The sequence below is a fragment of the Octodon degus genome, unplaced genomic scaffold (assembly GCF_000260255.1).
Source record: "Octodon degus isolate 3935 unplaced genomic scaffold, OctDeg1.0 scaffold00064, whole genome shotgun sequence".
Taxonomy (NCBI): Eukaryota; Metazoa; Chordata; class Mammalia; order Rodentia; family Octodontidae; genus Octodon; species Octodon degus.
The window spans coordinates 1,932,855-1,955,576 of NW_004524640.1; the positions used below are offsets into that span (position 1 = coordinate 1,932,855).

The 22,722-nt window shown below is 38.3% G+C and overlaps 1 protein-coding gene and 1 non-coding gene across 2 annotated transcripts in view; both read right to left on the reverse strand.

Annotated features, from left to right (window-relative positions):
- The window catches only part of Abcc9 (ATP binding cassette subfamily C member 9), a 154,042-nt gene that overhangs the window by 60,440 nt on the left and 70,880 nt on the right, over positions 1-22,722 (reverse strand). The window contains exons 18-21 of the mRNA XM_004634654.2: positions 11,491-11,529; positions 9,636-9,737; positions 7,226-7,310; positions 5,865-5,945 (exon numbers count right to left, since the gene is read on the reverse strand). Coding sequence (XP_004634711.1) covers positions 5,865-5,945; positions 7,226-7,310; positions 9,636-9,737; positions 11,491-11,529 — 307 coding nt within the window. The remainder of the gene's footprint in view (positions 1-5,864; positions 5,946-7,225; positions 7,311-9,635; positions 9,738-11,490; positions 11,530-22,722) is intronic.
- Positions 10,393-10,499, reverse strand: LOC111817619. The gene has a single exon (XR_002821769.1). It is a non-coding gene; the product is annotated as a U6 spliceosomal RNA (small nuclear RNA).

A 22,722-nucleotide genomic window follows, 5' to 3' on the forward strand; every position in this document is an offset into this window, starting at 1 on the left:
CATAGTTTCATATTTTGGTATATTTAAAAGAAAAAACTATAAACTGCAGAGAAGAGCTAGAATGTTTCCTCAAATAGTAAACTATGGGACCACACTGTAGCAGACCCACGATTACCAGGAGCCCTGGAAATGGCAGGAAGTGAAGAAAACTGAGGCACTGCTGAAGGAACAATGCTGGAAAAGTGATGGAGCTTTCTGGAAAGAAACAGGAGGCATAACTGGAATCCTGTCTTCTTCATCACACTTACTTCTCAGCAGAATGCAAACAGATTTCTGCCTTGCCATAAACACTCCAGAAAGAAACAGCTGCTGTATCGTTCTGCTATACATAGCCGACTGGGCTATTTAGAAATTATAATCCTATTATAATTAAGGAATTCTTTAAAATAGTTTGGCATAATCATATCCTCTATATAGATAAATTGCCTTGCTCATTATCTGGATGATGAAAAATAAACACAGTTTCTAATGAGTTGAAAACTGATGATTGGAAGTTAGAATAAATTTACATATATGATCATTAGAGACAATGGCATAATTAGCTCAATAGTTTTTCAACTCTTCGTCAGTTGCTGCCTGTATCAACAGACACTGTCAGGAATGTAACTTTATTAAAGCACTCAGGGGTAGTCTTCAAAAATAACTACTAATAAAGCTTTGAGTTTAAAGGTGATTCAAAAGTAAAATAACCTTTTACAAATCCGTCTACTGAATATCATATCTATGAATAAATGCACGATACAATTAATGTTCTCAAATGGCTTTTATAAAAATACTTATAAGAGCAAAGATATTACTCCAGTTATCTCATTTGTTTAAGCCATTTGAATAATATGCTTTAGATAGTGTAATAGTTGAATAAATTATCATACTAAGTACATCTACTGTACACTTTAAATAAACATATGCATGTTTATGAACATTGTTATGGCTCTCGTGTAGATGTGCTGACAAAGCCTCATGCCTGCAGTCCCAGGTGGGGCTTTTAAAGAGGTGACTGCGTCTAGACACTGGGCTTGATTCAAGTGCTAGGATCAAGGGCACTAAGATTATGGGTGTGAGCGCTTCCAGTCCCAAGTATCCTAGATAACATATAAGAGATAGACGGAGGCCTTCGACTCTTGCTGCTTTACCACCTTCTGCCTACCTTGGACTGTTTCTACTCCTCCATGCCCTTTCGCCACACCACCCCGCCTTAGAGCCAGTCCCTTCAAACCGAGAGCTAGGCTGCCCTTGCCTCCTTTAGCTTTGGGTGTCTGGTATTTTGTCTCAGCAAGGAGAGAAAAGTAACTATGATGATGATATCTTACTCTGTATGTGAGAATGAAAAAAATTGGCTTAAGGGTGTAATTACCTTGATTGTCCTGAAATGCATTTAAGTGATATGGAAACTATTTGCTAAAGTTTCAGGTTCTCTAGATTGCTTCACATCAGTTACTTCCAAAATGTTCCAAGAAGCAGTATATATACAAGATTGAACCTATTTGCTCCTGTCCAGTGAGTCACTTTTTAAAATTATTACAGATATCAACTCCTTGTTTGTTTTCTCCTCTGGACAGCAAGAAACATACTCGCATGAACTTTTTCATTTAAATTCTGTTACATTTTGAATAATAAATTTCACCTGCTAATGCATGTATCTCCCTGAACACAGATATTATGATGTAACTTCTGAATTATTTAAAAATGAGAGCTTAGGTATCAGTATAGATCAATCCAGGATAAAACGTTTCCACAAAGATGGAAAAAAAGTCACTGTTTTGAGATGACATTGACAAAGTGTCTCCAATTCCATCTGCAATAATGCAACGGGGATTTAATGACCAAGGCGGATCAATGTATTTCTGGTTTTAGCAAAGCATGCAACCATCACCTGGTAAAGCTCATGGTTTGAGCCAACATGCTTCTGATCCCAATAAAACCCTAAAAAGCCATCTTGATACAAACTAAATCCAGAATTTCTCAAACAGAAAAAATAAGATGAGATTAGAAATGGGGTTTATAATAATTTAATTTAATTTTCCACGAAATTCTGACTTTATCATAACATAGTAAGATATAACAAAATCTCTAGCCAAATTGGGGTTACAACCACTCTCCCCACTAGACAGTGTTTCAAATTTCACTTTATTTGTAAGATAAGGATAAGAGACCTGTCAGGAAGAACATCAGAGTGCCGCAAAAACTCCAATTCAATGATATAATAAATGTTTCTGTAAATCATTTTTAAGCATTTTATTTATATTTTCTTGTACATAAAGCTGTGGCAGGTCTGTATTTGTGTGTATTTCTCTAATGCATACTCAGGGAGTTTAGTATCTTGCAGGAATACTTTAATAGGGAAGAGTGTGGTAATAAAGATCAGGAGCTATGAAATCCAGCCTCCTGGATTTGTAGCCTCGCTCCACTATTTCTGCACCCCTGGATGTCCCTCAAAGCATTTTTTCTCATCAGTAAATATCAGTTACAACAATGAGAACAGCAATGTCAAATCTGTAAAGGTTACTGTGTGAGAGAATGTGTGGAGAGTGTGTGGAGTCATGTCTCTATCAGCAAAATTTATCATTCGTACATCCGGATCTCACTATTGGGCAAGTGTAAGCAAGTGTAACCTTTTATAAAACTTAATAAAACCCTGTTTTGCGAAAAAATTCTGTTTCAGGATTCATTTTGTATTTTAAGAGTTTTGGGAGACACTTCTCAAGAGAAAGTAAGATAATTTTCCAAAAGACCCAATCAAGGTGTGGCCAGTTATTTACTTTGAAGAGTAAATAATCTTCATAAATATGTCCTCTGTCATATTGAGTATGTTATTAAGCATTATATTTGTTGCATAAATATATTTTTGTAAATAATATTCATCACATTGCATAGCCTGTAAAATTTCAGAGATAGCTATTACCAATGCGTAAGTAAGTGGTTTCCATATTGTGTTAAGGCTAACATGACAGAAGTTTTTTAAGGCAAAATGTAAAACTATCCATGTAATTATTATATGTGCAAGTAACAGTCTTAAAGACAGAGGAAAGAAATCTTTCTTTCCTCTGCCCAATACAGAAGATTGGACTAAACACATCATTGGTGGGTATGTAAAAAAAAGAAAAAGAAAAGAAAAAAGAGGAAGGGAACAAGAAGAAAGGTGAAAAAGAAGGAGAATAAAAGCAAGTATTAAGTCATTTTAGAGACATATTCCGAAAGTACTAGAGAATTTTAGGTGATGAGAAACACAGAATGGAAAAGATCTACTATTCTAGCCCAGGTTCCACCCCACAGGCATCCTCAGCCCATCTGCCCTTCACATCTGCCCATCTGTTTCCTCCTGGTTACCCTCCAGGACAGACATGAAACTCAAAGGGCACAGCACTGTGATTCAGAGCACTTCCTTTAAGACACTTTCATATTGGAAGAATTCAGAGATTCAGCAATATCGCTTACTGGCTACTTGGCATGTCTTTGAATTTTAAATTGCAAGGAAGTAAATATAATACTTTGGTCATAAGAGCCAGAGGCTTCAAGGTTATCTGAGCTAATGAGAATTTATCTAGTACATATTTTTTAAAATGTATTTGGCTATTGTGGGGTCTCACTATGCAGCTTGGACCCGGGGTGGTGATCCTCCTGCTTTCAGCTGGAACTACAGGCATGCACCCCTATGCCCGGACTCTGGCCAGCTCAACGTGTCCTGAGGATGGGGCCAGCCCAGCAGGTGGTGCGGGGGATCAAACCATGGTCCCTACACTTGTCTAAGCCTACCTAAGCAGGCACTTTAGTCTGCTGAGCTATCTCGCCGGCCCCTAGTACATATTTTTAAAGGGGAATCTGACAAATACTATTTGATCCAGGATAACAAAAGTTGTAAAAATGTTGTCATCTGTGAAAGAATTGAAAATTCTAAGCTTGCTCAGCCTAGCAAAATGTAAGTCAAGGCATGCTATGGCAATAATATTAAAATATTGAACTATGGCTGCATAGAAGTAATATATTCATTACTGCAGAAGCAGCAGGAAAGCCAATGATTGGAAAATGCACAGAAGCAGATCCCAATCACATTAGAACTTTTCAATCACAAGAGTTGTCTGGACAGGTAGAATAATGGTCCCCACAGATGCTCCCAGTCCTAATCCCAGAACCCCTGGCTACGTTAGCTTATGTGGTGAGTGGACCTTTGTGGATGTGATTAAGGTAAAAGACCTTAAGATGGGGCAGATTAACAGATGGGCCTCAAATAATTGCAGGAGTCCTTAAAGCAGAGAACTTTCTGGGCTGTACAGATGAGAGATGTGACCATGTAAAAGAGGTCAAAAAGGTATAACGATACTAATTTTTGAGAAGGGAAAAAGGTAGCCATGAGACAAGGAATATGGGCAGCCTCTAGAAGATTTGGAAAATACGAGGAAATGGATTATCCCTCCAGAGCCCCCAGAGGTTAACAGCCTCCCTGACACTTCGTCAGACTTCTGAAATACCAAATCATAAGATAATAACTTTTTGCTAAGTCTTCTATGATGGAAGGTTATTGGACATCAACAGGAAGCATATATAAGCCAACAACAAGGCAAAGCCATGCTGTTACGGTAAGCAGTGTACCTTCAGAGGTAATGATCAAGAAGTTAGTAGATCTGATGCTAAAAGAGATCAGCGAAGAAGAGTGGGAAGGAGGAAAAGGGAAACAAAGTGTACATATGTACAAACCACTGCACTGTATCACACACTGGGTAGGTACACACTGCATTATTTTGCATGCACACTACTTCTTGGAGAAACCAAAATCATTATTAAGGTAAACATTAAATTTTGTCACTATGTGGATAGAATACATTTTAAAAATATGATATGGGGTCTCGCTATGCATTTCAGACTCATAGTGATCGTCCTGTCTCAGCTTCCCCAGTGCTGGGATTATAGGAGTATACCACAATGCTTGATCCCCAGGCAGGCACGGCATGCAGTAACTGGGGATGGACCTCCAGACCTTGTGCTTGCCAGGCAGATGCTTATGCCACCGAGCTAGCTCCCATTATTATGTTAGTAGCATTACGCTATTATTATCATTGGTTTTTTAGTACAAGGTTGACAGGGTCTCACTATGTGGATCGAACTTGTAGTGATCTGCCTGTGTTCAGCCTCTCAAGAGCTGAGATTACAGGCACTTGTCACCATGCCCAGTCTCAATCACTGTCTCAGCATGCCCTGGAGTCAGGGCCAGTATGGCAGGGCAGGGCCAGCACGGCAGGGCGGGATCAAACCCTTGTCCCTGCATCTGCCTAAGCAGGCACTTTAATCTGCTGAGCTATTTGGCCAGCCCTAGCAATATATTATTAACCCAATATGAACATGAATATCACCTACAGAGCTTTTTAGAGACAGCTCTAGACTCTTCCCTCCAGATTATGAGTCCATAGGTTAGAGTAGGACCAAGGTTTCAAGAGCTTTAAGAAGCATCACAGGTCTTACTGGAGCCTGAATTGCATGGCCCTAGCATGGAGAGCTGTGTACCTACCCCATGTCCACCAACATATATTTTCCGGTCCTTCTTTCTTTGGCATAAAATATAAATAAAAAGATTCATGATTCTTCCCAGTTGATCCAACCCTCCATACTCCCTGGTCCCTTCTGGACCAGGAAATGCAGCTAACCCCCCACTTTGAGCAGCACAGTCTCTTGGACATGAACTAGACCCCCTGGTCCCCACCTATCCATGCCAGCTTCTACTGGTTTGAACTGGGAGGTTTGGTTCCCCTACGAGCTCTATGATTTACAAAGTTAAACCATCTTTTCTTAAGTTACTTGACCTGTCTGTTTAAAGGCTCACTGTCTGAGAGGGGAAAAGGAGATGGAAATAAAGAGAAAAGTGATATTCTTACCAAGAAGACAATGTTGGTGTTTTGATAGAGTGCCCGTGCGACACAGATTCTCTGCCTTTGTCCCCCACTCAGGTTGATGCCCTAGGGAAGAAATAGCCAGAAACTTCCATTTTTTCCCTATTAGTATAGCATCTGTCACCAAAATTGCCTTTGAAATATAAACTTCTGAAACCTTCTTTAAATTGCTAGGAATTTATTAATTAAATTGTGTAACATTGATATGAAAAAATGAAATAATAGTAATTGAATTACATCAAGACACTACTTCACTACTGGCATTTGTCTTTTCATTCTGATCGACAGCTCTGCCTTACTGAAGCATTAATAATGAAAACCCTTGACAAACACCAGAAACTGCAAGCAATTCCACATTTCCTAGTTTCTTTAATTTTATTTGTAGACTATATAACACACAGCTCTTATATTTGATGTTACATGTTATGTTAAACAGGCTCATATACCAGTATTCTTTCCCAAGGAATCATTAATTATATATACTTTTTTAAAAAACTAGTATTAATTTAGCACTTAGTATTACTAGGCTTGTGTAAATAGCTTTATATTTCTTATTTCTTTTCTTCCTCATAGAATTTCCACTGTGTAGGTACTATTCTCATTTTACATGTGCAGAATCTAAAGCTCAGAGAAGTTAAGTTAGTTTTCCTAGACACTATACTGTGCTGAAGTAAAGAGCATTTGATGTGATTAAAAACCATTAAGAAGGAAAGATAACAGAGCTGGAGTAACCTTCGGATATCACTAGTTGCTTTGGGGCCAGTTCTTACGCTTTCTGGGCTGGCCTAGGCTTTCCTCAGCTATAATAGGTATAAAACAGTTATCGCCCACAATACTGATTTGTTGTCAAACTAGGTAACATGTATAGTTTTCATCTGGTTCTTGATACTTACGAGGCTCAACACACTTAGTTACTGATGTTATAAAGAGTTTAGGTATAAACATTTTTCAGCTGGTCACAAGAGCATGACGTCAATGTAAAACATGTTTATGCAAAGAAAGCGGAATCCTTTAACTAGAATAAATAAAAGTTGACAAGAATGGAAGAAGCTGTTGGAAGCAACCTTGGGTTCCGGAGCAATTAAAGTAAACCCCAAGTCAGTATAAATATACTTGGCCAAAGCCAGGGACTGCATTTTTCCTTTGAGAACTCCCAAGGGTGTTTGATGGGTGGTGATTCAATGAATCGTCAAGGGCTAGCAGCATCAAAAGACTTATCCTCACATTTTGGACTTTGTCACTAAGATACCATTCAGCTTCTTGTCTCTCAGAGTTCATTATGTCAGGATAAAAGGCAACCACTGATAAGTTTTGTCCCTCGCTTAATTCAGCCATCCACAGCTCACCCTCTCTCCGATTTCAGTTTGGTCTCCAAATGGTAGCAGGTCAATGTCTGGCTGAAGAGAGCAGGCATCCGTGACAGCTTTGTACCTGGCAGAGAAAGGTTTTGGGATTTTAACTTATCATTAGTACACCGCCAACAAACCAAGTCCCAGGCTCAATATCTTGGGAGCTGAACTAAAATATTTTTTATTTATTTATTTATTTATTTATTTATTATTTGGTACAGGATCTCGCTACACAGCTTGGACTCATAGTGACCTTCCTGTCTTAACCTCCCCAGTGCTAGGATTACAGGCATTCACCACCATGCCTGGTTTTGGTGGCTGGCATGGTGTGCCCAGGATTCTAGAGCTGGCATGGCATGTGGTACTGGCGATCGAACACAGGTACTTAGGCTTGCCAGGCAGGCAATTAGAATGCTGACCTATCTCTCCAGCCCCTGAAACAAAATATTCACAAATAGTGTAGAGAACAGTGATGTGAAGCATGTCCTCCAAAGCCTCACAAAGTCAGAGGGCTTTTGTGGAGGTGGCTTAATGTAGTGTGTGATTGATTAGTGGTGCAATGCTGGGATTAAGGGTGCTGAGACTGAGGTTGGGTGATTTCTCCATCAGCCTACGGATTGGATTGGCGCCACCCTAATCCTGGTACTCTGAGTACAACATAAGGGACCTAAAGAGACTTGTCTCTGTTGTTTTTTCTGTCTTCAACTGCCATGAACAGTTGCCCCTCTGCCAGGTGCCATCCTGCCCTCGAGCCGGCCAATTATGGTTTGAAATCTCCTCAAACTGTGAGCTAAATAAACCTCCTTCCCCTGTAATTTTGGGTATCAAGTATTTGGTCTCAGCACCAAAACAAATAACTAAGACACATGGGTACTGGAGACACTGGGATAAATCTCTAATGGTTTTGTTTTCTTAAAATATTCAAATAATTCTTGATTTTTCTCTCTTTTGCCCTCACATTTGTTCCTGCTTTTTTTTAATCATTTTTTTTTTAGTGTTTTATTTATTTGGTACAGGGTCTCACTATGCAGCTCACCCTCTTGTCTCAGCTTCCCCAGCACTGAGATTACAGGTGTGCACCACCATGCCCAGTTTCAGTGACCAGCATGGTGTGTCTGTGGTTCTAGGGCTGGCACAGCATGTGGTACCAGGGATTGAACCCAGGTCCTTGTGCTTACTAGGCAGGTACTTAGACCACCAACCTATCACCCCAGCCCTATTTATTTATTTTTATCCTAGAAGCTATTTCTTTTCCTCAGTCATCCATGCTTTATATTCTTTTATTATCATTTCTAAGTGCAGCTAACTAACTGCCTGGCTGTGTAATCATTTCAGTGGAATCCTAAGTCTTCTTGACCTCAGCTCAGAATATCTTCATCTCTTATCTACCTATATCTAACCTTTCAGACTGTACTTCCACATGAGACACCACTTTCACCTCATTTTCTCCATTTGTAGAGCTTGCAGCACCTCCTCAGAACACAAGTACTTATAATTATACTATAATTGGCTTTTATGTCCCATAAGACCTCATCTCAGCCTACGGAACCCCAATCCATCTGACCTGTGCGCAGACCCAAGACAGATCCAGAAAAGCTTTGTTCCTCCCCCCACACTGTCTCCTTTCAAACTCCCTTCCCTTCCCTCATGCCACTCCCCTTGCCTAATTCTCAGCCTGCAGGTCTCAGTGAAGGGGCTGATGATTCATTGTCATAAAGGAGGGTCAAGGTAAGGCTCGCACTTTCCTGTTTCAGGGGAAGATGGCTGGGACACGACATATTCTACAGCTTCCAGATGCCCAGCCCCAAGGATGTTACATGAGTTTGTCCACCTCTCTCCTTCAACTCCCTTGAGTTTTCCTTGTATTCATCGGATCACCAATTACCTAAGCAACCCTCACTCCCACATACACGCACACTTCAGTTGTTATGGGTAGTCTTGGTGTCCTAATTGTTCAATGAGTATACACTATGGGCTGGAACTTCCAATGAAGACTTTTGAAAATGTATTTACTATAGGGTCTACAGGGTCTCACTACCTAGATCAGACTTGTAGCGATGCTCCTGTGTTCAGCCTCCCAAGGGCTGGGATTACAGGCATGTGCCATCACGCCCGGTCTCAATCACCCTTTCAGTGTGCCCTTTGCGTGGGGCTGGCATGGAAGGATGGGGATCGAACCCTGGCCGCTGCTCTCTGCCTAAGCAGGCACTTTAGTCTGCTGAGCTATCTGGTCAACCCCCAATGAGGACTTTCTTAAAAGACATGATTCAAAAGACTATGGGAATGAGGGTGGAAAGGGGGCTACCATGAAAGAAAGGAAGATTCGTATGTAAAGGTTTCATACGAAGCCAAGAGTATGTGTCAGAAATAGTTGCTTCAGTTCCAAATTTTATATGCACACAATTACCTTTGTCTGTTGAAAGGACTTCCAAAGGTAATATTTTCTTCTACTGTAGCATTTAGCAGCCAAGGTTTTTGAGCTGCATAAGCCACAGAATACCTGTTCCTACTGGAAAATGGGAAAGAAAAAAAAAATACTAGAATTACACAAGGTAGTGCACTGTGTATTTTTTTTTATAACTAAGGGGAAAATAGTTGATAAAAGATCTCAGACACAGAAATAGAACTTTCTAAAAGAAAAGTTTAAACAGCCAACAACCTTATGAAATGATTAAACAAGCCACCTAAATTAATGAGATTAAAATTTAATCACAATGCCATATAATGTGCAATGATGAAATGTTTTAAACTATAAATTGCTAATTTATATTTTCTTTTTGAAAATGTCTGTAACTTTCCATTAAAAATGAATACAAGTTCCCTCTCTCCAATAACCACAGATATTTTATTTTTTTTTAATATTTATTCATTTATTTTGGTACTGGGAATTGAACTTCAGGGTCTTGTTCCCGCTGGGCAGGTGCTGTGTCACCGCGCTACACTCCCCAGCCCTATTTTATAGGAAAAGTGCTGCATGTAGCAATGAATGCTGTAAGCAGGTCTTTTTCAAAGGAGGGAATTGATGGCATAATTATGCTATTTGCTTGTGGCTTAATTATGTTGCCATATTTTAAATCCAGTGGGTAACAAATATTTCAAAACAGAAGAATAATATCTTAAAAAGTTCTTTTCAATGTTGAAATTACACATCCTTTTTTTTAAAAAAAAATGTGGAACACTTCATGAATTCACATGACATCCTTGTGCAGGGGCCATGCTAATCTTCTCGGTATAGTTCCAATTTTAGTTTATGTGCTGCCAAGGCAAGCATAGAAATTATACATTTTAAAACTACATATTTCAAAGCATAGTTTTATGCTTTATTTTAATTTCTTCTTCTCCCTTTCCATTGTTTGACTTGCAAATTCTAATATATACATATATATATATATATGTGTGTGTGTGTGTGTGTGTATATATATATATATATATATATATATAGGACTTTAATTTGCAATAATTAGGCAAATATATGCAGGCTGAGGGTAAAGAGGGTGATGGGACTGGGGTGGCGAAGGGGACAGATCAGCTTAGAAGTCGGATTTCCATGGTTAGTCCATGATCTGTAAGTAGTAATGAAGGAATTAAGGTTAAAGGACAGTAAGTTTTAAAAAGAAGAAATTAGATGGTCAGAGATTGTCCCAGGAAACTACATCTTAGGAGTTTAGAAGACATGAGATCGCATAGGATGCTAGCAGTCATTCAGGTCATCACATATGCAGGAAAGCCGTGGTTCCCAAACTCCGATGCATTTGCCTCCCTTTGCCCTGGCCTTGAAGGGTTCTTTTCTGGTTCTTTGGTGCCAGTACTGAATCCCAGGGTGTCCGATGTTCTAAGCATGTGCTTTACCGCTGAGCTAACCCTCCAACCCCTAAGGGCAATTTTTATTGTAAGTAGATGAAGCACTCCCCTCTCAATCCTTGCCTTATAGGTGCTTGAATCACAAAGAGCATACGCATTAATTCTTGCATCTTTATTTTATAAGCTCTAAAACTCTAGTTAATGAAGGTAGTCTGAACTTCAGCTGAGACTCAAACATGTGACTGAGAAACAAACAGACCCCATCGCAGGCAATTTTTTGTTGGGCAAATCGTCTCCTGGCTGTCTGCAAAGGTTGCGAACCACTGCTTTTGCAAATATGGATCATTCTTAAATAATAACGGTACATCATCAGGATAAAGACGACTAGGAGTCAAGGATTAAAGTGAGGACTGAGGAAGGAAGTTATTCTTATTAAACTCGGGTGAAAACAGAAATAATACCTTCTGGTTGCTTCAAAAGAAGGATCAGATTCATTTACACTGCAAGTATGGCAAACAATGTTCATTAATGATGAAGTAGAAATATACAATCAGCATGTGTACAATATCAGGCAGGAGAGAAAAGAAACATCAAACATATTAAGCGGTTACCTTTCTCAAATGGTTTTATTTTAATTTCAAAGACAACCCCGACCAAAAAAAAAAAAAAAATCCTTCCTCTGTCTTCAGCTAGAAATTATTACTTAATAAACATTCAAAAGATAGCACTGTTATCTTTCATACAAAATTTTACTTTACACAGTGACTTGCTTTCTAGTTCCAACTTTTTGCTAATTAGCTATCAGGATTTGTTTAAACTCTCCTGAACATAGTTTCCTAGTTTCATGAGGAATTTATATTTCCAACATCTCCTTCATTTTAAAATTTACATGTAACTTATTTAAATAATTAACTACCCTGAAACATGAGCAGAAAACATCACCTTTGGACTCTAAACATGGAAAGTACAAAAAAGTGCTGGCCCTCTAAGAGCTTAAAAGAAAGACAGGTATACATGATAAATCAAACCATAACCTTTGAATATACTCAGTTATTGATTGATAAGGTTTATGGAAAAAAAGAGCTTTGACTAATCACATTTCCTAATACCGATATTGGGAAAAAATACCAAAGAACAGTTTGTTTTATTATTATAACAAGTAGAATTTGGTTTCATTATTTGGAAAGAAAGACCCAAATTCAATAAACACACATGTAATTCAAGCCTATAGGAAATCAAAAAATGTATCTTAATGGAGTTTGGGAATTGTTTTATCCTTTTTCTAAAAAAGTAATTATATTACCCAGTGATACTTTGTTTAGCATCATTAAGGGTTATGTTGATTTTTGCACTTTACTAAGAGGCAGGAAGAAACCATCTTAGGCAAAAGCACTCTCAGTGGTCATTATTTCTTCGTTTGGGCTCTTTATAAAAATAAAGAAATGAAATGTTTAATTTTCCAAGTGATACAAGGAATGATCAAAATATTTAGTGAATATTTACATTAAAAAATTCCCTCGGTAGAAGACCCATCAGCATGAACCCCTTGAAATCTTCTCCCACCCTTGGAATACTCTTCTCCTGTCATCTTCCCACTTTTGGAAGCAGTTCTGGAAGCAAGTCCTCTGTCCTGAGTGTCTTCGGGAGAGGTGATAAAAATATACGGTGAATGTGGTGGCTGCTGTATGTCACCGAATGGAAGGGCAGGCTCATAAAAGCATGACAGCATATCCTCATGCACTGGGTCTGGCACCATGTGAATTTCACCTCTTCCCCAAAGTCAAAATTGACATAAAAGGTGAACATGGGGAATGGACTCAGAACATGGTGACATTCTTGACAGTGCAACTGAAAACATGAAAGAGACTTCCAGAAGTGCTCCAGAAAGTGGCAAGAATGATGGGGAAGTATGAGTGAAGCAAAGGGGAGCATTTTGATGGAGACTGATGGCAATGTGTCTTTGACTGTAATACAATTTTAAAAGTGTAAACATTCATTGCATTTTTCTTCACACCTCATACTTTCTGCAGAATATGTTTAGAAAACATGAAAATTACACTTTGTTTTTGGATGGCGCAAATCCAGTAGGTGACCTCAATGTTTGTAATTACTCTGAAGAGGAGAAATGTGGAAGAAAGTATTTTACAGAAATTAAAATTAGGTCGATTTGCATATGTGCTATCCAAATGCAAATACTCCTAAGACATTTGAAAATGTCAGCCCATGCTAAAGACATGGATTTGGAAGTGATCAATGTATCCAACACCAATGGACTAAGTTTCAACTATACTCAGTATCAATAAAAACATTCAGGCTCACCTCCTAGTGCCTAAAATACTGCAGGTAGTATGAGTTAGGATCAGGTCTTTCTTCTGTGCTACTTCACTTTGATAGGAACACCACAAGGACATAAATACTAAGATGGGTTGGGTAAAAGCTGATACTGGGGCACAGATAAAAGACACCCAAGTCACTTTTTGGGATACCAGCGTCAACACTTGGGTCATACCAAAGGGATAGTTAAAAAGGACCCAGATGGAGGAAAAAGCAAAATAAACATTTAGGAAAAAGCAAAATAAACATTTAGCTGGAGAAAGTACATTTTGGATGGCCATGGCATGTCATGTTCTGATGAGGACCCAATAGAAATTAGAAATGCAGTCGTAGCTAGCCAGTGAAGGAAAATGTACATGAATTTTAATGTGATTGCAGCCAAACTATGAGGAGATTTGTGAACCAGTGTATGGAATTTGAATTTTTTCTTGCTGAAAAGAAAATCATGGAAAAGTTTTGATCATGAGCACTGGAGAGCTACACTGAGTTTGAAAACATCACTCTGATCACCGACTATAACAAATTAATTTGAAGGAACAAGACTGGAAGTAACACAAAGGTCACTGGAGGATGTTGCAATAAAGGAGATTAAAAGGCAGTTCCTTTCATTAGGGCAATCATAGCTGATCACAGCAGTGCATGCATACCTGTAATCCCAGCACTCAGGCAGGCTGAGCCAGAAGGGTCACAGGTTTGAGCCCAGCCTGGACCACTTAATGACTTAACAAGACCCTATCTGAAAACATGAAAAGAACTGAGGGTTTTGCTCTGTGATAAGGCCCTGGGTACACTTATTGGTAGTGGAGAGAAAGACAGAGAGAAAGAGAAAGAGAGAGAGAGAGAGAGAGAGACAGACAGACAGACAGACAGACAGACAGACAGACAGAGACAACAGACAGACAGACAGACAGACAGACAGACAGACAGAGTCAGACAGAGACAGAGACAGACAGAGGCAGAGAAACAGAGAGAGACAGAGAATAAAGGACAATGTTAAGCAAATGAAAAGAAGTTGAAATACTCAGATACTTATCACCACATGATTGCTTAGAGGAAAAGATGAAAGTGAAGGGGTCAAGAACAAGTACAAGAGAAGAAGCACCTATGATGGGGAAAGATAGTAATATCAAGATAGCAATATCAAAGTGATTGTGGCCAAGAAGCAGAATTTAAAGCTCAGAAAATGAATCTGGGAAACAAATGAAGATTTTGGGGGTGATTTTCTCTTATGCTATATGCCTTAGATACCAAAACTGAATTCTTTACTTTACTAGTCAAAAGTCAATAAATACTTCAACATTTCTAGCTTGCTTCATCAGATAACTAAAAATTGAGAGTAGGAATTAAAAGTTAAATTCCTAGGTAGGTATATGATTGTCTGGTGAATATGAAAGATGCAAAAATAAGAGGATAAAAATGAAGGCCTGAACAACATCACTATTTAACAAAATAACCAAGGAAAAGAAATCTATATAGAATCAAGAGAAGTGGACAGATTTAAGAGGTAAACTAAATTGTGACTTTTACCAGAAACTTACTAAGGAGCTGTTTCGAAGAAGAAAGGTATTGTAACAAAGCCTTATGGTCTGGAGATCAAGCAAGAGATCACCAAAAAGTTTCCAGTGAACAAAATAATCAGAACACATTGATGGTTTTGATAGGTGTATAGATTTGGTCAGATTTTAGAGATAGAAAATTGATTGCAGTTGGCCATGGTGAGAATAGAGTATGAGGAATAGAAAGCAATGAGCAAAGACGTTTTATCTGCCAAAAAAAAAGGAACAGAGGGAGTAGGAGGGGACTATATTTGAAATCAGAATAGAGGATAATAGAACATAGGTAAGGGCCTGCCAAATAGTTCAGTGGATTAAAGCACTTGCTTAGGCACATGCAGCAGCCAGGTTTCAACCCCAGGCATGCCATGCCAGCCCCACCCCCAGGGTGCACTGAAAGGGCCACTGAACCTGGGCATGGTGGCGCACGCCTGTAATCTCAGCTCTTGGGAGGCTGAACACAGGCAGATCACCACCACGAGTCTGATCTACAGAGTGAGACTCTGTGTACCCTGTATTGAATAAAAACAAAAACAAAGGGAAGATAGATAGAGTATAGATAGATAGATAGATGATTGGCAGATAGACAGACAGATAGACAGACAGACAGACAGACAGACAGACAGAAGTCCTGTTTATCCACAAAAAGAAATAGAAAAGGTTCAGGAACTGAACTAGGTGGGAGCAGATTATAAAAGACAGTATGCTTTGGTTCTCATATTACGCTGTAAGGAGCATTCACGTGAGTGTTCTAAAACAGGAGCAGCAGGGCTAGATAAAAAGATGTACTGATGTTGTGGGAGAATGAAAGAAAACTATCAGAGAGACAACATTTGGCTTGTCAGTAGAAGAAAAAATAAAGCAACCAAATTGGGTCAGGAATTACAGATGGAGTAAGTGTTTTTCCACTGGGAGTTCTGTGCTCCTGGCATACAGTATCAAAGGTGGATAGAATGGCAGGGTAGGAGTTAAAAAAATTAAAGACCAGATCAAGGGCATCAACAGCATGAAAAATATTAGGAAGCTAGAAGACCAATTCACGTAGGTGGAAGTTAAGATACACATAGAAATGTAAGGACAGGCCTAAGACAGTTAGGAGAAAGGAAATAGTGATTGGTTGGATTTTAAGGAAAACGGAAAGATTTTAGAGGGCGGGAGATATGAGGAAAACAAGTTTAGCTTGGACATGTTTAATTTGTAACTGGAATAAAACATCTTGTGAGATTAGTTAGGCTGTCAGACAAAGATATTGCCCAGAAATGTGTATCAGGGTTCTACTAATACTTAGGAAGTACATGAGCCAAGGACATAATTTAAAATTTAGTAGAATTCCCACAGTAGCCTGAGAAAAGCAGTCAGAAAGACTGAAGGAGAACTAGAATATTCTTTGTTTTCCATTTCCAGGTCTACGACTGCTCCTGGATTTTCTTTTTTTGTATTTTATTGAGAAACAAATATCAATGAGACACTTTCCAAGCTAATTAATAGGACATTTTCAATAATTAATACATTGCACATTGTTATCTTCTCAGCGGTTATCCACAGCACAAGAAGCAACCAGGACATCTCGTCCAAACACTACACTACTACAAATCCTTCCTCTCACTGAACCAAGCGAAAACAGCCGTACATCTATCCTAACTATTCTGGATATACAGATACAAAATGGTCCTTCCTCTGTATCCCCCCTCTCCAGTTCAGAGATGGGTATTCTATCGGCATCTAAATATCATAGGTGCTTGAATTCAGCAAAACAATCCAACACAGTCCAGTAGTCCACAATAGTAGGGGGTTTCCTCAGAAGTTGTTGACTGGAGCCTTTTACAGCTCAGCATATTAATATGGCTTTACTTTATATACCTCATTTTTATACTTTTCTGCTGGATGGTTAACACCAAGATAAAGAAAGACCTACATGACAAGAAATGTAACTTTTGTATCTGATAAGGACAGTCAAGTTCCTCCCAGCTCCTGGATTTTCAATCTTTTAATTTTTGTTTATGCCTGCAATGTGAGCTCAAGTTATCACTCTTCTATTTAGATTCCAGAGAAAAGCCTGTGTTGGTCCTGTCTCCATTCAGTCACCTAAGATTTGTCCTTATATGTACATCTCTTTTCTTGTACTTTTTTAATTATTCAAATAATTGATTACAATTTTCTTTTACTTTTCCATAATCACCCTTGCTAAGCGGTAAGATCCATGAAAACATGGCCTGGGCTTTCCCACAATCCCCAACACAATAATTTGCATGTAATAGGAATACAATGAATATTTTAAATAAAATAAATAGAAATGACATACAACCCAGGAAACAAACTAATTTCAAGGAGTCACCAGTAGGGAAGATTCAAAAGCTATAGAGAAGTTAAGTAAAATGTTGAACAAATTATTAGGGACTTTGGCCTTAGGCAGACATTGATGATGAGAACCTTTCATTAAGATTGCAAATCAGAGAGTAAAAGGATGGGAAGGAGGTTAGAAGTGGATGGAATACTTTTATAGTGGATTTTTTTTTCTTTTTTTCTTTTCTTTCTTTCTTTTTTTTTTTTTTTTTTTTTTTTTGGTGGAACCAGGGGTTGAACTCAGGCCCTTGCGCTTGCCAGGTGAGTGATTTATTGTACTGAGCCATCTCCCCCAGCCCCATGGAATACTTTTAGAAGGGGAATAATCTCGTTGCTTAAGAAATGGGCAAGACTATCTTAAAAATGTAGAATAATGAAGTGTGGGCTACAATAAATAAAGAACATTTGTAGAAGAGCAGGACTAATTCATGTAATAAGGTCTTGATAAAAGCAAAACAGCATGTGTTGGGTTTCTACTTTTGAGGGCCTCGCTTTAGAAGGACTTATGTCTATATCCCTTTATGAGTAAAATTTAAATGTCCTATAAACCTATTAGTTCTCGAAGAAGCAAAAGAAAATGCATACAGATCCACTGGTAGGTATTCATCTTCCAGGAGCAAATTAAAAATTGACTTATTCTTTCACTAACTTTCTCATAAATACTGTTATAGTCTTGCACAAGAAAGTATGTTGAATTCTATTCTGGGAAGTTAATTTTTCTTTTTTCTTTTTTTTTGTTTTTGTGGGGTTTTTTTTGGTTTTTTGTATTTAGTACAAGGTCTACAGGGTTTACAGGGTCTGTAGGGTCTCACTACATAGATTGGACTCGTAGTGATTCTCCTGTTTTTAGCCTCCCGAGCTCTGGGATTACAGGTGCAGGACACCACACCCAGTCTCAATTGCCCCCTCAGCATGCCCTGGGGGTGGGGCTGGCATGGCAAGCCAAGGATTGAACCCAGGTCTCTGCACTCTGCCTAAGCAAGTGCTTTAGTCTGCTGAGCTATCTGGCCAGTCCATTTTTTTCTATTATTGATTCTATTGTTTTTCTCTCCTTAAAATAAGTATGTAAGTAAGTAAGTAATAAATAAATAAATGGTGTGTTCTTTCCAAATTCCAATACAGACCTTCCCTGATTAGCTGGAAATCAGAGTTCCATGGCTACATTCATTCTCCACCATTCACTCTGGCAGTGAACAGCAAAGAGGCCAGCCAGAAAAATCTCTGGAACACAGTAAGGTCTGAGATCTGAAAACCTCAACACGTAGGATTTGTATGTGTTTCCCTCTGAGAGTACAAGTCAAAGTTGATATACAAACAATTCTTTTAATACTATGGTTGATACATTATGAAATGAGAAAGAGTGACTTCTGCAAGATTAAGAACAGGGCAATACTTCGAAGAAGAGAGACTAGATGTAGACACAAACATTCTAAATTACACTGAACTCAGGAAAGCGGGCTCATTGTGCGCCTTCAACAAGCACAGCTATGTCAAAAGGAATGCATCATCAATTCATCTGTTTTGAAATAGTCAAGCCATTTATACAAAGGTGGTAAAATGTAGAACGTCAGATAGATGGGGTTGAGTAGAATCGCTGATGTCATAGAGAAGAAGAACAGGAAAACAAACCAATGATAAATGGCAGCTATTTCTCACATGATTACCACAATTACTATGCTTTCTGGACTCTTCTACTAGAGCTGTCGATCAGCTAAGACATTTTAGTTTTAGCTCTGAAGATAGCAATAGAAATTATCATGCAAAAATGATGCACACACAGGCATTTTGACAACTTGAGGGAACTGTAAAATTCCCCTCTCTTATTTCTCTTCTTTCTGCTGATTCTACAACAGCTCAGCCTGGGTCAAGGTAGTAGTTCCCAAGGAAACACCCCACAGTGTCTCAGTGCTCTGTGTTTTACCCACGTGCACGTGTCCTTCATGAACAGCAGTGCTTTCTCTCCAGCTAAAAGCATTTCTCACTGTGATGGGTAAGAGTATTTCATTGGATCTTATTCATGCCAATCAATGAAAACACATTTTCAAATAAGCTTAAACAGCTGGAGGTAAGAGGAACAGTGAAAGAATGATAACAAAGCACTTGATGCCTTATCATGACATTGAGTTTATTCTTTGGTTTGGTTTTGTTTTGAGCTTAAAAAAATCAAACAACTCAGTCTGCTGAAATGAGATTTTCAACCTTTTCATAGTTCTAAATTAGCTTTGCCCTAATTAATATTTATATATCCTTCCTTATTAGACTGGACATACTGCTTTTTATCCCCTAGAATGAAGAATAATCACAAATAACAGGTTTGGAGGAGTATTTTGTTTGGTTTTTGTTTTGATACAGGAGCTTGCTATGTAGTTCAGACTGGCCTTGAGCTGACTATGTACCTGGTGCTGGTCTCTAACTTACAGCAATCCTCTGGCCTCAGTCTCCCAAGTGCTGGGATTTCAGGCATGAGCCACCACTCAACTAGAGTTAGATTTTTATTGTGTAGTGAACATTGTGAAGAAGTGATTGAATTCAGTGGGTGATGCTGAGCTACTAAAGACTCACTGAAACATTGGGTGGAGGAGGAGATGGAGCAGGGAGAAGACTGAGGGAGTACCGGCTTGACTGCTGGTAGGCAGTGGAGCCGGGAACTGAAGTAGGGAATGAGAAATGAGGAGATGATGTTGAGGTGGACTCAAAAGGTATATTTTGCATATGACTTTGGGATACTTATAGTCTTAGCTACTTTTCTTTCATTGCTGGGACAAAATACCTGACTCCCACAATTAAGGAAGGAAAGGCTCATTTAGCTCACAGTTCATGGAGATTTCAGTCCATACTCCACTTGCTCCAAGGCAGAGTGTCTTATGGAAGAGGGCAGCAGTATATGGCAACGGAAAGCAGCAAAGAACAAAGGTAAAAGGGAGGAGCAGCGGCAGCAGCAACAACAAAGAGCAAATCTGTCTCCCTTATGTTGTATTTAGGCTTTCTGTCCCAGGAAAGGTATAGCACTCCCACCCATAATCTCAGTAGCACTCACACTCATAACCTCAGCACTAGATCATGAATTAATCACAACCTCTAGAAGTCTACCCTATGACTACATGAGGCTTTGGGGGGACAACTAGACACAACCACAGTACTTGTTGACATCCAAGAAGAGACACTCACATTGGGATATAAATCTATAAATCATGAGCCTTTAGATAACCTGTAAATCAATGGGATGCAATATTCTACTCTTTAAAAAGTGCCCATCTTAAATCATGAATTGTAAATTAAAGAGATTTTGTAGATACTCATAACCATCTCCGTTTCCTTCTCTTACCTTCATCCTTTGTTAGTAACTGAGTCTGTACACTCTGGTCCATTTCCACAGCTACTTCTTGTTACCTTACTGTCCTAACTGGACTAGGAATGAATTGCTCAATGCCTTCCCACTTCCTCTCCTGTCTTTATAATTCATTATCTACCTAACAGTCAAAATCATGTTTTTAAGCTGCAAACGAAATCTTCTCAAAAAGTAGATTAATCCCTTATGAAGCTTCTGCAATGGCTTCCCCTGACTGTAGAATAAAATTTTCACTCGTATTATATAGCCTTCTGCTACCCTCCTCAACAGGCAGCCTTGGCTTGTATATCTGTCACTGCTTATCAAACATTCTGGTCCCTTTTCTGACCCTCCATCATACCACATCTTTCCCACATGCATCCTTTCTGTTCACAGTTTTTGAGTAGTAACCTCACACTGTCTTTTGTGCTTTAACTGAAATATCTGTTCCTCAAAGATCTTTTCTGAAATAATCTCCAAATTGTTCCTCATCCCATACCACTTACTCTAGCACTTCATATTAAATGAGTCCCAGATTTGACTGACCATGTCAGATACAAAAGTTAAATTTCTTGTCATATAGGTCTTGCTTTATCTTGGTTTTAACCATCCAGCAAAAAAGTATGAGAATGAAGTATTAAAAAGTAAAGCCATATAATTGGCTGAGCTATAAAAGGATCAAGTCAACAGCTTCTGACATTGCCAGTCTTATGGATAACCCACTACTGTTAGGGACTACTGGTCTATATTGGATTATTTTGCTGAATTCATGCACCTACAATATTTGAATGATAATGGAATAGCCATCTCTGACACAAGTAAACAGGAAAAGGGGATACAAATGTAGGACCATTTTGTATCTCTATATACAAAATAGGATAGATATACAGCTACTTTCTCTTAATTCAATGAGAAGAAAGATTTGTACTAATAGTGTTTGGACAGGTTATCATGTCTGAATCTTGCACTATGAATAACTACTATGAAGACAACAAAAAATATGGAATGTATTAATTATTGAAACTGTCCTACTAATCAATTTTGAAACTGTCTCATTGCTATTCGTTTCTCAATAAAATTAATAAAAAAGTAAAATCAACTTTAATAAATAAATAAGATAGATGAGTCCCAATATCTGGCATAGTCTCATATGTTCTATTTTTTTTCCCCTATTGATTATTTGTTTGATACCCAGGCCAAACATTAGGTGAAAAGTTCGCAAGATCAGACACTAGATCCTTCTTGTTCACAACCCTTCATACCTACGTCAGTATCTAACACAAAGGTGGTCTTCTCCTGTTTCATTCAATGGATGTTTATTGAATGAAAAAAGGTAAATGTTAAGAAGCGAAATGTCTATACTCCACACTAATATACTGAACATAGAGGATCGTTCAAATGATGCTCAGTCCACTGATTTCTCCAGATGTAGTTAATCATTCCTGGATCAAACAAATGTGAAGATCTACAAACTTAGGGCATATTGTTTTAATTCAAAGTACACCATATCCTTTATGCCTGCCCATCTGCTTTCTGAACACTCAAATAACATTTATTAAATCATCTCATATGGTGCTATCAATTTTATTTTTAATAATTGATACATGAAATGTGTTTTTGAATACATTTTTGGAGCACTGAGGAAACATTAAGTATTTCATAACCTTTTATCAGCTTTTTTACAAAAGGCAAAAGACTTGTATGATCTGAAGAAAAACCAGAGTATTCAGATTTTTGAAAGTTATGATGTGTGGGAGAGATTTCCTCTAAAGTTTTTTTTTCTAAAAGAAATATATTAAACTCTGTTGAGTAAATGAGTTCTTTAAATTTCATGCCTTTCTTTGCTAACCTCCCCAAAGTTCAGAGGTTGTGTAACTTATGTTTTATAAATATTAAAAATTTAGGCATTTCTATCAACTTCTCAGACTATTATTTAAACTTTGTTTTGCTGCTTTATCTTTTTGCCTTCTTACAGCTTTATTATACTATATTATTTTAAATAAAACTTACATTAAACAGAAGACCCAATGCTATTATGGGCTACTGGACTCTTTTAGAATACTTTGCTAAGTTTACACACCTATAATATTCAATAACGGAACTTAGAAAAAATGGGGTATACCGATGAATGTCCA